At 37.3% G+C, this 14,293-nt stretch overlaps 4 protein-coding genes across 7 annotated transcripts; 3 read left to right on the top strand and 1 right to left on the bottom strand.

The window, feature by feature from the left end:
* The first annotated feature begins 641 nt into the window (after nucleotides 1-641).
* On the top strand, nucleotides 642-3,253 carry LOC106353276 (BTB/POZ domain-containing protein POB1). Of its 4 annotated transcripts, none has more exons than XM_013792997.3 (7): nucleotides 642-1,037; nucleotides 1,126-1,257; nucleotides 1,343-1,464; nucleotides 1,563-1,626; nucleotides 1,768-2,047; nucleotides 2,118-2,927; nucleotides 3,020-3,253. In XM_013792997.3, exons 1-7 carry the CDS (start codon nucleotides 785-787, stop codon nucleotides 3,033-3,035), a joined length of 1,677 nt encoding a protein of 558 aa, XP_013648451.2. In that variant the 5' UTR covers nucleotides 642-784; the 3' UTR covers nucleotides 3,036-3,253. The 4 variants fall into 4 exon arrangements, with proteins under 4 accessions (XP_013648451.2, XP_013648452.1, XP_013648453.2 ...); XM_013792998.3 differs by having other exon boundaries at nucleotides 655-1,037; nucleotides 1,126-1,260; XM_013792999.3 differs by having other exon boundaries at nucleotides 655-1,037; nucleotides 1,126-1,227.
* Nucleotides 3,254-4,064: 811 nt separating this feature from the next.
* Nucleotides 4,065-6,597, top strand: LOC106353277 (putative glucose-6-phosphate 1-epimerase). Its single transcript, XM_013793000.3, has 8 exons — nucleotides 4,065-4,909; nucleotides 5,007-5,081; nucleotides 5,158-5,214; nucleotides 5,294-5,457; nucleotides 5,536-5,670; nucleotides 5,751-5,853; nucleotides 5,943-6,042; nucleotides 6,126-6,597. Exons 1-8 carry the CDS (start codon nucleotides 4,799-4,801, stop codon nucleotides 6,332-6,334), a joined length of 954 nt encoding a protein of 317 aa, XP_013648454.1. The 5' UTR covers nucleotides 4,065-4,798; the 3' UTR covers nucleotides 6,335-6,597.
* On the bottom strand, nucleotides 6,568-8,514 carry LOC106353278 (exosome complex component RRP41 homolog). Its single transcript, XM_013793001.3, has 11 exons — nucleotides 8,376-8,514; nucleotides 8,156-8,238; nucleotides 8,043-8,089; nucleotides 7,880-7,940; nucleotides 7,757-7,795; nucleotides 7,602-7,666; nucleotides 7,433-7,511; nucleotides 7,319-7,355; nucleotides 7,045-7,247; nucleotides 6,880-6,969; nucleotides 6,568-6,786 (listed from the first exon to the last, which is right to left on the bottom strand). Exons 2-11 carry the CDS (start codon nucleotides 8,207-8,209, stop codon nucleotides 6,739-6,741), a joined length of 723 nt encoding a protein of 240 aa, XP_013648455.1. The 5' UTR covers nucleotides 8,210-8,238; nucleotides 8,376-8,514; the 3' UTR covers nucleotides 6,568-6,738.
* Nucleotides 8,515-11,888: 3,374 nt separating this feature from the next.
* LOC106353280 (ethylene-responsive transcription factor CRF6-like) lies at nucleotides 11,889-13,348 on the top strand. The gene has a single exon (XM_013793002.3). The coding sequence runs from the start codon at nucleotides 12,184-12,186 to the stop codon at nucleotides 13,036-13,038; it is 855 nt and encodes a 284-aa protein (XP_013648456.2). The 5' UTR covers nucleotides 11,889-12,183; the 3' UTR covers nucleotides 13,039-13,348.
* Nucleotides 13,349-14,293: the final 945 nt, after the last annotated feature.

Genomic DNA, 14,293 nt, shown 5'->3' on the forward strand with positions numbered 1-14,293 from the left:
CAAACCTTTACCACCACAAGTTTCCATTGACTTCAAAGTCAAACTTGGTTTGTTGGAGTTCTCCATTCTAAATTTGAGTAAAATATAATGCTAAAAATAACCGCACGCAGCCGAAGCATCATATGTCCGTCTTCCAAGCCCACTCAGGTAAAACCGAACATGCCTAAACCAACAACAGTATTCTAACGAATACCTGTAAAACAAAACAAAAAGAACACGCTCCTCCAAAACCTGCTACTCTCTTGTCTTTAAAGATGATTTATATTAAAAGTTGTATCTAATGTGTGAGAGAGAGATAATACATCAGAATCTTTATGTAGATATGAATTACTTAAGCTCTAAATTGTTCTATGAACTCTATAAAACAATTTTTTTTTAAAAAGACCATTTTGTAATCCATCCATTGTATGCAAGTGAAGTTGCCCACTTTTGTTAGTTAGTTTTTGTTTACCTTATAGCTTACCTATATAGGTTTTAGGTTCACTAAACTTATATACTTTAGTTTAGTATCTGACACCTAGACAAAATTCAAAATATCTATAAGCAGCATTGACTCAAGAGAGAAAACCGGAGATCGGTTAAGTAAAATAACCGAACCGGTTAGTAGAAAGATAAGATAGGAAGAAGACAGACTGTATATAGGAATAGTCTCTTCCTCTCGTATCCTCTCGTCTCTCACCTGAAAGCCCTTTTCAGCTCTCTCTCTCTCTCTAAAACTTCGTCTACGATCATCAAGTTTCTTCATTTCATCTCACCCTTTCACGGATTCCTCCGTTAGAGGGTTATGAGAGGTGGTGAAAACACGGATCTCTTCGACCCCAAAACCCAGATGGACTCCGATTTCTCCCGCCACGGCTCCTCCTCCGAAGGCGACTTCGGATTCGCCTTCAACGACAGCAACTTCTCCGATCGATTGCTCCGGATCGAGATCATGGGTAATCCATCTGATTCCAGGTCCGACGTCGAAGGGTGCACGAGCATCGCCGATTGGGCTCGTCATCGCAAGAGGAGAAGAGAAGATATCAAAAAGGAATCTGGTAATTTATTTACCCTTTTGCCCTTTTCTTCAAAGGTGAAGCCTTTTTATTAAGAGAAGTGTGTTTTGATTCGGTTTTTTTTTTGCAGTTACTATTTCGGACATTGTGGCGTGTCCTGAGGAGCAGATTTTGACGGATGAGCAGCCTGATATGGATGGGTGTCCTGGTGGTGATAATCTTGATGATGAAGGTGAGGCAATGATTGAAGAGTCTTTATCAGGTAGTAAGTACTAAAGCTACATCCTTTTTGAGAGAGTATTGTTAGAGGAAGTGGAGCTTATGGGGTTTTGGTTTTGGTTTAATAGGTGATGAAGAGGATACAACTAGTGAGCCAAGCTGGGGGATGGATTGTTCTAAAGTTGTTAGGGTTATTGAACTTCATATTAGCTCTCCTATCTTAGCTGCCAAAAGCCCTTTCTTTTACAAGGTTATCAATCAATCAATGCTTCCTTTTGATGGTAGTAGTGTCTTGTCCATGTGTTTGTGTTTGTGTCTCACTTTTGTTTCTTCTGAAAATGTTAATAGTTGTTCTCCAACGGCATGAGGGAATCTGAGCAAAGGCATGTCACTCTTCGAATCAATGCTTCAGGTAATGTTATTCATGTGTACATATCTGAATGTTAGTTTAGTTTGTACTAGACACAGATAGGTTATGTTTGTTGCTTTGTTGTGTGTTACTTCCTCGTAATACATGGCTTTTGATTTACATGCGTATCTTTGTGTGTGGCAGAGGAAGCTGCTTTGATGGAGCTTTTAAACTTCATGTATAGCAATGTGGTATCTGTCGCCACCGCACCTGCTTTGTTAGATGTGCTCATGGCTGCTGATAAATTTGAGGTCGCCTCTTGCATGAGGTACTGCAGCAGGCTTCTCCGCAACATGCCTATGACTCCCGAGTCTGCGCTGCTCTATCTCGAGCTTCCATCTAGTGTTCTGATGGCTAAAGCTGTTCAGCCTTTAACCGATGCTGCAAAACAGTTCCTTGCTGCTCGCTACAAAGACATCACCAAGTAAGACCGCAAAACGACATAACAATGATGATGAGTGGGTTGATTCTTAGAAGCCATGGTTATTTTTCAGGTTTCAGGAGGAGGTTATGTCTCTACCATTGGCAGGAATCGAGGCGATCTTATCAAGCGACGATCTCCAGATTGCATCAGAGGATGCAGTTTATGATTTCATATTGAAATGGGCAAGAGCGCAGTACCCTTCGTTGGAGGAGCGAAGAGAGATTCTCGGGTCACGCCTCGCGCTATCCATCCGCTTCCCATTCATGACATGCCGGAAGCTGAAGAAGGTACTGACTTGCAGCGACTTCGACCACGAGATAGCATCAAAGCTCGTTCTAGAAGCGCTTTTCTTCAAGGCGGAAGCCCCACACAGGCAACGCAGCCTAGCCGCGGAAGAATCAGCCTCAGTGAACCGACGCCTCATAGAGAGAGCTTACAAATACAGACCCGTTAAAGTCGTCGAGTTCGAGCTTCCTAGGCCGCAGTGCGTGGTCTACCTGGACCTTAAAAGAGAAGAATGTGCAGGGCTGTTCCCCTCGGGGAGAGTCTATTCTCAGGCCTTTCACTTAGGCGGTCAAGGCTTCTTCCTCTCGGCGCATTGCAACATGGACCAGCAGAGCTCTTTCCACTGTTTTGGACTGTTTCTCGGGATGCAGGAGAAAGGGTCGGTGAGTTTTGGAGTGGACTACGAGTTCTCGGCGAGGTCAAAGCCATCGGAGGAGTTCATAAGCAAGTACAAAGGGAACTACACCTTCACAGGAGGGAAAGCAGTTGGGTACAGAAACTTGTTTGGGATCCCATGGACGTCTTTTATTGCGGAGGATAGTCTTTACTTCATCAATGGCATACTCCATCTCAGAGCTGAGCTTACCATCAAAAGGTCTACTGATCCTCCTCCTCAGTGACCTTTTTCTTATCTTTTAGCTACTTGTTGTCTTTTTCTCTCTAACCAACTCTTGTTTCTTATGTAAGGCTTGACGAAGACTAGAGAGCTTTATAAAGAGTCTTTAAGGTTCTAAAGAAACTTTTCTAGAACGAGGGACGTTTAAGAAGGATGTACATGCCTTGACGGTTTACTCTTGGCATGGTTTTAGTAAATGACTTTTCAGTAAGATTGTTAGGCTTTGATTTGTATTATGAACGAAGTTGTGGAAGATCAAAAAATAATGTGCAATATTAAATAGTAAAGCTGGTTCTTCTATGCAATTTGCGTCTTCAGTCTTCATAATTCTCTTTAGTAGACGAGGCTCGTTTGCTAATGTAAGGAGGCTCGTTTGCTAATGTAAGGAAGAGAGGGTTGGAACCTAACAGAGAGAGCCCAATGGGACTTGCAACCATTTCAAAATTTCAATTGTTATTTTTAAAATATACAATCCATCTCCTCTTTTATAATCAGTGTCATTTTACAATCTTAATATAATCTATTTATGTTTAAAATTTATATTAATTGCAAAATGCATTGATTTTACAAAAAAAAAATATTTGTCTCAAGCATTATTGGTTAAATAGTTATAATTGTTAAAAAAATAAATGTATTTTAATTATTTTCTTTAATTTGTTTGAAAATGTCAACCGAAGTATTAATGTGACTGTCCCTAAATAAAAGTTATTGTTAGCTTTGTGACATAAGATACATTACGAAGTAGGTGAGGTCATATCACTTTGGATAAGAGTAATTTAAGTATCTACTTAGGATTGGAACAGACCTGATTCTCCATATGAGCCATGCGTTTTGTTCATGTTTGGACGTTTAAAAAATTCTCTCAAATAAGTACAAATAGAAGAACTGACCGGTGATTAGATACCGCACACGTGGTACGGTGTCATCGACTGTTGCTAGAGAAAGATCAATAGTTTTTTTGTTGGTTTCTTTCTCTCTGACTATCCTCGTGCATGAACCAAAGAATCTGGCCGCTAATTATGGTATCATTCGTCTCCTCTAACCCTCAAAACTTATGTTTGTATGTATCTTCCTATTTAATTATAAAACAGGCTGGGCATTATTAACACACATAAATGGTGTTTAATACTGTATAATAATAATTCTCAAGTTAATATTAAAAGACGTTCTTCTATGTACTGAGGAAAGTTCATTTCTGTTTCCGACATGTCTATGTGAAGCAATGCACGTAGCCTCCTCCTCCTGAAGACTCCTATAAACCCCATCACAGATCTCTCTCTCCTCTTCTCTTACATATCTTTTATTCCATAACAATATTTAGTATATTATTAACTCTCAAGTTCATCAAAGTGTTTCCTTAATCTGTTCTTGGCGTTTTTTTTGTTCTTTTATTGGAATTCATCACTATCCTCAAACTTGTTCTTTTTTTTTTGCTCTTTACCATATAAAACTAAACCTGAAAATTTATTAATATTATCCCATAATATACAAATAAATGAAATTAACCAGTGGTGGTGATAATTACTAATAAGAATCTAAGATAGGTGTTTTGCTCATTCTATCGCCAAGTGTTGTTGCCTTCTTTCTCTCTATCCTTTATTTTATTTTATTTTTGCTTTGAGTGGAGAGTACTTAATGAGAGCAAAACAGTAGATTTCCAGATCTAATCACAGTCGTGGTCATGAGTTTCCTGTGAGAGAAAGAGAGAGAGAAAGAAAAAAAGCTATTTTGTCGTCTTGCTCCTTTCTTTGGGCTGTGGATTCAGACACAACTTGTCGGAAAATTCTTGAGATTTTCAAACTTAGAACAAGTAAAACTTTCTGAGCGAGAGAGAGAGAGAAGAAGAAGAAATGGGTCATTACGCAGCAGTGTGGGAGGATAAAGCAGCTACTGAGATAACCAAAGATTGGAATGGCATTGACCAAGTCCTTCTCCGTAACCCACACGGAGCTTCAGCAAAGGTTTCAACTTTTTCCTTCTTCAACCTCTTCCTCTTGTCTCTCTCTCTCTCAAAGTCGAGATTTTTAAGATGAATGTGTTGTGGGTTTGATTTTGCAGATTAGCTTACATGGAGGGCAAGTGATTTCGTGGAGGAATGACCAAGGCGAAGAGCTTCTTTTCACTAGCAACAAGGTATGTGATTATAGACCAAACCCATCAACGAAAGAAGCATAAAGATCTGATTTTTAACTATGTAAACTTGTGTTAGGCTATCTTCAAACACCCAAAATCAATGCGTGGAGGGATCCAGATTTGTTATCCTCAGGTAACTTTACTGCTCTCTCATTGTTGTCTCTTTTTATTTTGAACATTGTATTTGACTTTGTTTGTTTTTGTGATTGAAGTTTGGAGATTGTGGATCACTGGATCAACATGGGTTTGCAAGGAACAAAGTCTGGGTTATCGATGAGAACCCACCTCCTCTTGCCTCTAACGAATCCTTTGGAAGATCTTTTGTTGATCTTCTTCTCAAATCATCAGAAGAGGACTTGAAGCAATGGCCTCACAGGTAAGAAAGCATCATCATTTGCCTTTTATTTTCTTTCTCTTTACAGATCCTAATGTATGTGTGTGTTTCCATTTGCAGTTTTGAGTTCCGTCTCAGGGTTTCACTTGCCATAGATGGAGACTTAACATTGATTTCTCGTGTTAGAAACATCAATGGCAAGCCCTTTAGCTTCTCATTCGCTTATCATACCTACCTCTCTGTCTCAGACATAAGGTACTTTCAACTCGTTACAAAAGACAGTAAAAGATTCTGTGTGTTTGGTGAATCATTCATCAGTTTTTATTGGTTAACAGTGAAGTGAGGGTTGAAGGGTTGGAGACACTGGACTACTTGGACAACCTCAGCAAAAGAGAGCTTTTGACTGAACAAGGCGACGCTATAACCTTTGAGTCTGAGGTAAAGATGATCATGCAAAACATTGATAGCTAAGAACAAGTATCTTTTCAGTTTTAACTCACAGCAGAATGTTTCTATTTTGGTTTCAGATAGACAGGACTTACCTTAGATCTCCCAAAGTGGTAGCAGTTCTCGACCATGAACGGAAAAGAACATATGTTATCGGAAAAGAAGGACTACCAGACACCGGTAAAGAATCAGACAGTTGATTACTAGCTTTTTCTTTAAACATGATATGGGTTTCATTAGTTATGATGGTGATGATGTTGCAGTGGTATGGAATCCATGGGAGAAGAAATCGAAAACCATGACGGATTTTGGAGACGATGAGTACAAAAGCATGCTTTGTGTGGACGGTGCAGCACTAGAGAGACCAATCACTTTAAAGCCAGGAGAAGAATGGACCGGCAAGCTTATGTTAACTGCTGTTAAATCCAGTTTCTGCTTTGATCAACTTGAACTACAGAGCAAAGGATTCTGATTCTTTTAGAATCTCATCCTTAAAGAATATTATGCTTATTCCATTGCAAAGGTCTCTGCAGTTTTTTTGTACTGCAACATTGGAAAAGCAAAGTCATCGCTGTTTCTAGTTTAATTGCATGTTTGTTCTCTCATTTCTCAGTAGGGTTGTTTATAAGCTGGTGAATTCTCAGACCAGACTTGATGTAGTGTGACAAACAAAAAGCCTATGTTTTTTCTCTTGGCAATGGCTAGTGTATGAATAGATGAAACATTAAGTGTTCAGTCTTAGCTTTCAGATTCACATATTAACCAAAACATACTAACTTTGAGTTTGCATTACTAGCAGCAAAAGTTAACGAACTCAATTGACAAAAAAATCTTGGTACATAATCGTTTTTAACTATAGCTAGAAAGCTCTGAAGTTTATGCAGCTCGGCGATACTCTAGCTGTTTGGTGTTTTCTTGAAGTACCTTCAAAATAAAATAAAAAGCAGAACAAAAGATTTAGAAAACAAAGAATGCTCTTTAATGTTGTTTAAAAGATTCAGAACACCATTTGTTTACCTCGCGTACTCTCTCTGCAATCGCCTTGCAACCTTCAGAAGCCAAGGCAAAGACCGTTTCAAATGTTTCCATCGGTAACTTTGCATCCATCTACACATTTTGAACATAAACCGTCAGCAAATCAAATTTGATTGCGGATGTAAGAGAAGTGTGATGATATGAAACCTGAAGGAGTGTCACTTTGTCTAGTTTAGGTAGAATGCCGACAGTTACATCAGCTCCTCCAGCGCTATCTTCCACATAGTTGAGATCAAGAAGTGGAGTGCTGTTTAAGTATCCAGCACTGCAGGAAACAGCGAGATCACGCATTGGAATCCCAGCGTCTGCAAGAGCTAACGTCGCAGCATTGATACAAGCTGATCTTGTTCCTGGTTACCACTACACAACGTTAATGAAACAGATCCAGAGATTGAAGAAACAAAGAGGGGTTCACAGCTACCTCCATCAGCTTGTAGAACCTGAAGGAAAATGTCAATCTGCAGAATAGAAACAATCCATCAAGACCCAATATAGGACTGGCAACAGATTCTTGCCATGAATATAAAAGGTAAACCTGTGAATGGGGCAACAGTTCGGTTAATATGCAAGCTTCCATTGTCTGACGGATGACAAGAGATAGCTCTGTTGATCGCCTGACCATACCATAATACACACAAGAATTCAATTTTTATGACTAATTGCAAGAACAGTAAGTCTTTTAGATATGTAGTAAGTGTGTAAACCTGTCGTTTTTCTGTCTTCTGCGATCACCAGTACTAAAATGAGCCATACTATACTCACAAAGCACCTACCAAAAGTTAGAGAGAAGCATTTAAAATTCACAAAGCTTTTTTACCAAGAAGAATATACACAAGAAGATCAAAACATATACACATACCAATGCATGACCATTCTTTTGTTGGCTCTTGTTTTGAATCTAAGAGAGCAAAGACACATAATCTTAATTCACTTACTCATACAATAAAAGGGCAATCATCAATCAATCATAGAGAATGAATACCTCTCTAGGGCCATAAACAGCTGCAATTACTTTTGTATTACCCATCTCGAAAACAGCAGAGCTAGACAAGAACAACAAGACAAAACATAAAGTTGGAGTTTTTATATTCATGTAAGTGCCAAGTTAGAACTGAGATGAAGATAAGAGTAAGAACTGTGTTTACCCATCAGCCTTTGAAACCACTCCAACCTCAGCTACGATTTGCCTCATCTATTACAAAAGCCATCAACTTGTGAAGGCTGCTAACAGAGACAAGGAGTAAAGATGCAAAGATACCTCATTGAATCGGCGACCATCTAATCGTAGACCTTCTGGGTTTACGTACTCCATTGCTGTGAGCTCTGAATCTAGAGATGTGACTGAAAAGACAGAACAAGTTCGAAACTTTATGTTACTAAAGACAGAGACAGCACAAGTTCGAAACTTTAGTGTTTTCCGAAACAGAGAACCAAACAAAAATCTGAATTAAGCGGAGAGAGAAAGAGAGGAGTTATACCTAAGCTGAAATTTGCGGCGAGGATACGTCGGAGGTTTAAGGGACGGCGTCGACGAGAGGAGGATCGAACTCTGAATGAGTGGGAAACCTAAGGTTAGAGCTTTTGGGGTATCTTTTTGTGAATTAATTATGATTTTAAGGGTATATGTGTAAATTAAAGCTACATGTAGTCTTGGGCTCTTGGCCCTGCGTATGGGCCCTTCTCTGTATTATCTCTATGACTATTGTCAATCATATGCAATCCAGCGGTTGACCACCCCCAACAAAGTGTAAAATGATGTTAAATAGTGTTTGGGAGCTAATTAAGGACTGTTTGGTTGTAGTTTTTTTTTTTTAAGGAAAAAATCTTGCTTGGTTGTAGTTGTGGCTACGTACTTGCCTGGGTTTTAATCTATTTTATAGGGCTGTTCAATATGGTAAAACCGAACTGTACCGAACCGAACCGAACCGAAATAGACAATATGGTTTGGTTTTGGTATATACCATATAAACCGAATGGATATAATTTTATAAAAACCGTAGGATTTGGATATGGTTTGGTATATAACCGATTAAACCGAATAAACCGAAAAAACCGATTAAAAGTAGAAACATGTAAATATGTATCTATTTTATAACAATACATGAAAATCTATTTGTTACATAAGTTAAATTTGTGTTAATAACTATTAACATAATTTTATAGTAATAAAAAACCTTAATTTGTAAAACACTTGAACTATAACTAAATAACAATACATCGCAATTCAGACATCTTATTTTCTTAGTCTTTTTTTGATCTTTTTGATTATTTTAGTCTTCAATAAATTAATATGAAGATTATAAATTTGATGGACAATAATTAATGGAAAATTTTCAATTGAAAAAACATGACTTTAATAAACACTAAATATGGAAGAGTGGAAAAACTTTTCTTTCATGTTTCTGTTTTGTTTCAAATTTTTATTTTCAAAATTTCAAGCTTTGATTTTAGTTATAGATTTGATTATTTTATTTGATGGTAGAAGCATTTTTACTTTTTTGTTCATTTATTTGAACATGTAATATATTTTTAATAAATGATTGTGTTGACAATATGATTCTAAAATTCATATAATATGATCTCAAACAAAATAATTATGTTTTTTGGTATAAAACCGAATAAACCGAAAACCGACGGTATATAAACCGAACCGAACCGAAGTAAATATGGATTTAGAATGGTAGTTATATTTTACTAACCGAAATACCGAAAACCGAAAAAAACCGAACCAAAACCGAACCGATATCCGGATTGAACACCCCTACTATTTTATAAGAAATTGTTCTGAGTTTGGCTACTAAAGAAGATAAAAAGTAGAACAATGGCTTTTTTGGGTGTAAAGAACAAAGGTTGTGAACTGCTAAAACGTATAACTACTTCACTATGGTGTTAGATTTGAGTCCATCAAGATTCAAGACTCTGTTTGAATAACGCTTACCTTTTATTTCACATAAGGTCTATGTCTTGATATATATAGATTCATTGCTAATAATAATGATATTGATACCAACGTGTCAGGACATACGTGTGCCCTGCTGCAGCCTGCAGTTGTTGAAGTGAAAGTGGTAACATATACTTATGAAAATGACGGGCTCGTGACGGAGGATGATGAAATGATTAATAAAGTTTTCTCCTTCCTCTGTATATGCAGTAAAAGCACACAAAATGAGATTTCACGACACCTAACGAACGCCATGCAATTTATTGTTCCATATATAGCATATTATATCATTTGGCTGTGTTATATTGTATTGATCTTGCCAGGAGTACAAGACGAACACCAACTATAAAACAGACAAAAGAATTTGAAATCACATGTAATGTAAGTAGTAGAATATTACTATTGTTTTAGTAATTAAGTTAATTTAATTTGCAATTTTATCAATTAGATTATGAATCTTCTTTTTCTAATGATTCTGTTTTGCCCGACCAATTCTAGTCAAAGCTCATTTAAAAATTCAAAACTTAAAAGGAAAATCTAATGTAGTTTACTTTTTTTCCTGTTTCCGACAAGAGACATTAGTAAATAACTAAATATTAGAGGGTGGCAGTGACTTGCCCTCCAAGCGAAAGATAATTGGTTCAAACAGTTTTAAAATGACGTTTCAAATTGACCCGAGACTACTACCTAGGGCTGTTCAATATGGTAAAACCGAACCGTACCGAACCGAACCGAACCGAAATAGACAATATGGTTTGGTTTTGGTATATACCATATAAACCGAATGGATATAATTTTATAAAACCGTAGGATTTGGATATGGTTTGGTATATAACCGTTTAAACCGAATAAACCGAACAAAACCGATTAAAAGTAGAAACATGTAAATATGTATCTATTTTATAACAATACATGAAAATCTATTTGTTACATAAGTTAAATTTGTGTTAATAACTATTACCATAATTTTATAGTAATAAAAAACCTTAATTTGTAAAACACTTGAACTATAACTAAATAACAATACATCGCAATTCAGACATCTTATTTTCTAAGTCTTTTTTTGATCTTTTTGATTTATTTTAGTCTTCACTAAATTAATATGAAGATTATAAATTTGATGGACAATAATTAATGGAAAATTTTCAATTGAAAAAGCATGACTTTAATGAACACTAAATATGGAAGAGTGGAAAAACTTTTCTTTCATGTTTCTGTTTTGTTTCATATTTTTATTTTCAAAATTTCAAGCTTTGATTTTAGTTATAGATTTGATTATTTTATTTGATGGTAGAAGCATTTTTACTTTTTTGTTCATTTATTTGAACATGTAATATATTTTTAATAAATGACTGTGTTGACAATATGACTCTAAGATTCATATAATATGATCTCAAACAAAATAATTATGTTTTTTGGTATAAAACCGAATAAACCGAAAACCGACGGTATATAAACCGAACTGAACCGAAGTAAATATGGATTTAGAATGATAGTTATATTTTACTAACCGAAATACCGAAAACCGAAAAAAACCGAACCGAAACCGAACCGATATCCGGATTGAACCCCCCTACTACTACCATTACTCTCTTTTTAAACACATCAATAGACTCATTAGTCATTAGCATTAAAATTTATTGGTGAGTGACATCCTCGTGACTAATCAATCTCACACGAGAAGGTCCCACAGACTGGCGCATGAGTTATTGGCGTGGAAGACTTAAAATGGCTTGGAGACCAAGCTATTAAGGTAGGACAAAAGCTCCACTCTCGATACGGTAACTAACACGTGTCAGAGATATAACGTCTCAATCTGAGATGCGGAAAGCCGTTTTGGAGTCCCCAGTGGGTCACGAACCGCGTTAATTTCCCTAATACAAAGACCGATGTAATTTCCGGTTTAACATCTCTTTCGGTTTATAAACCATAATACTACAAAAATTCAGTATACAATTGTAATGAGTTTTTTTTAATTTTATTTTAGTTCATGAGTAAAAAGAGTAACTTCCTCTATTATGAATACTGCTAAACCGGTTTGAACAAAAAAAAGAATACTGCTAAACCGGTTTGAATACCGCATTAATATCTCTCTACAGTTAAACAAAAAGACACAATTTTAGAAAACAGTAAATATTCCAAAAATCACATTAAATAAAAATGGCCATAAAAGTAAAAGGAGAATATGGAAATAATAAATGTCATGACTTATATATTTAAGTAAACAATGTTCCTAAGAAACGGCGAGTCTTCCTTCTTTAACATTTTGACTCATCTCTTTTCTTTCTCTCTACGATTCATCACAGTTAAAAAAAAAATCATCTTTAGTTTAGAGCGATAGAGAGATGGAGAGAGGAACAAGAAGAGTAAAGTTCACGGAACACTGTACGGTCAAACCCGTGCCAGCTAAACCATCCAACGGCTCTCCGAGAGTGGTCCGAATCTCTTTCACCGACCCTTTCGCCACTGACTCATCCAGCGGCGAAGAAGAAAACGACAAGGCTTCTCCGACTCCTAGAGTGAAACGGTACGTGGAGGAGATTAGATTCGGCGAAACCAAACCCCCGAGAAAAGCTAGATGCAAGGCGGAGAAGAAAGGCGGCGGCGGCGAGAGAAAGGCTAAGGCTGACGTGTCAGCGAATCCTATAAAGTACAGAGGCGTGAGGCAGAGGCGGTGGGGATCCTTCGCGGCGGAGATAAGGGACTCCGCGAGCCGTACTCGGATTTGGTTAGGGACTTTCGCCACGGCGGAGGAAGCCGCCGTTGCTTACGACCGAGCCGCGATTCGTCTTAAAGGTCACAACGCTCTGACTAATTTTCTTACTCCTCCTCCTTCGCCGGAGGAAACAACGCCGGTTATCGATCTTAAAACGGTCTCCGGGTGTGATTCCGGGAGCCAGAGCCTCTGTTCTCCGACGTCTGTTCTTCGGTTCAACGTCAAAGAGGAAACGGCGGAGGTGAAGCCTGACGTGGCGGGATTGTTTCCGGATCCGTACTCGTTGCCGGAGTTTTCTCTCGCCGGCGAGTGTTTCTGGGATTCTGAGTTTCCTCCGGAGCCGTTGTTTGTGGACGAAATCGGAATCCGTAAACCGGTTTCGAACCGGAGAGAAGATGACGAACCGGAAGAGTTCTCGTTCCGGTTGAATGGAGATTTCGATGCAACTCCATGGGATGTCGACAATTTCTTCGAGCTTGATTAATTAAAAAAATCGATTTTTACTGGTTCTGAGATTTTTGTGACGATGATGATGACGTGGACGCATCTACACCGTGTGCTTGTCTTTTCGTTCATTGACGTGGACGGTTCTGATGGGCTGGACGCTGGAGCGCGAGAATAGCTCTGTTTAATTTTAGTTGTGGCTGGTTAAGTACTTTATTTAAGATAAAAAATGTCAGTGTCGCTTTAAGGATTTTTGGCCCAGCATTTTCGTTATTTGCTCGTCTCAGCATGAGGAGGCAGAATATACGAAGTGTTTATAATGTTTATATTAACAATATTTTTTTTATCAACTGTAATTCCCCATCTTTTTTTTTTTTTTTTTTTTTTGAACTGGTAATTCCCCATCTTTTCCATTGTTATTTCGTACTTTGCATAAATCTTTCTAATAGCATCATGTAATGAGAAGTCTTATGATAAACAAAATCTCCTTTTTAGAATTTGAAGTTAATACTCCATTTTACGTAGAGTAAGTAAACAAATAATTAAAACCGTAGTAGTATTATAAAATTCTAACGCCGGTTTACTAATATCAGAAGCGAATTTGAAGCGGTTAAAGTAATATATATATATATATATATATATATATATTGTCAAAATTTTAACAGATGTCATACGATCTATATGATATCCTAGTGGAGATTCGAGTGTGTGTAGTGTGAAGTGATTCAAGGTATAGCCGAGAGACATGTTCTCTTGTCTGCTGCTGTTGTTTTCCACTTAAGTGTTAAAGCCCATTCATGTGAAGAACCAGACCATTGAATCCCATATTAGGCCTACCAAATGCGTTCACATTCTCAAAATTCACCATAAAAAGATGGCCGCAGTACTTCTGCTTCTTGTTCTTTGAAATATTACATAAAGTAGTCGTATTAGATTACATTATTTGCATTCTATCAAAACTTGATCGAGGCCTACGTGAAGAACTAGACAAGTGGAGTTTGGTATAATATAATTTTCGAAGGAAAAAAATTGCGTTGTCTTCTTGTTAATTGGCTGTTTTCTATTCTGTATTGTGGTCCGTCCATATGGTTAAGACAAAGGTCTAGAAACACAGGGGTTTATGGCCATTTTGATCTAAATTTTTGTTCAGTACTTAGTAGTATTATTCTTGACAAGAGTCCATAACATATTTACAAATATTACAAGTAGAACTTGCCGAATCCCAAAGAATATGCAATAAAACAAAACATAGAGATGCACATAGTCAGAACCACTTGCAAGTTGAAGAACATGTA

This window comes from Brassica napus, chromosome A7 (genome assembly GCF_020379485.1).
Source record: "Brassica napus cultivar Da-Ae chromosome A7, Da-Ae, whole genome shotgun sequence".
In the NCBI taxonomy this organism is placed as follows: domain Eukaryota; kingdom Viridiplantae; phylum Streptophyta; class Magnoliopsida; order Brassicales; family Brassicaceae; genus Brassica; species Brassica napus.

Bases quoted from the DNA above. Each gene is read 5' to 3' on its own strand.
- LOC106353276 (XM_013792996.3), top strand. From the start codon at position 785: ATGAGAGGTGGTGAAAACACGGATCTCTTCGACCCCAAAACCCAGATG. The intron at 1,261-1,342 runs GTAAGTACTAAA...TTGGTTTAATAG, and splicing joins TGAAGAGTCTTTATCAGGTA to GTGATGAAGAGGATACAACT. The intron at 2,048-2,117 runs GTAAGACCGCAA...GTTATTTTTCAG, and splicing joins CGCTACAAAGACATCACCAA to GTTTCAGGAGGAGGTTATGT.
- LOC106353277 (XM_013793000.3), top strand. From the start codon at position 4,799: ATGGGTCATTACGCAGCAGTGTGGGAGGATAAAGCAGCTACTGAGATA. The intron at 4,910-5,006 runs GTTTCAACTTTT...TTGATTTTGCAG, and splicing joins CACACGGAGCTTCAGCAAAG to ATTAGCTTACATGGAGGGCA. The intron at 5,458-5,535 runs GTAAGAAAGCAT...TTCCATTTGCAG, and splicing joins TTGAAGCAATGGCCTCACAG to TTTTGAGTTCCGTCTCAGGG.
- LOC106353278 (XM_013793001.3), bottom strand. From the start codon at position 8,209: ATGGAGTACGTAAACCCAGAAGGTCTACGATTAGATGGTCGCCGATTC. The intron at 7,941-8,042 runs GTAAACACAGTT...GTTCTTGTCTAG, and splicing joins GTGGTTTCAAAGGCTGATGG to CTCTGCTGTTTTCGAGATGG. The intron at 7,512-7,601 runs GTTTACACACTT...TGGTATGGTCAG, and splicing joins AGAAGACAGAAAAACGACAG to GCGATCAACAGAGCTATCTC.
- LOC106353280 (XM_013793002.3), top strand. From the start codon at position 12,184: ATGGAGAGAGGAACAAGAAGAGTAAAGTTCACGGAACACTGTACGGTC.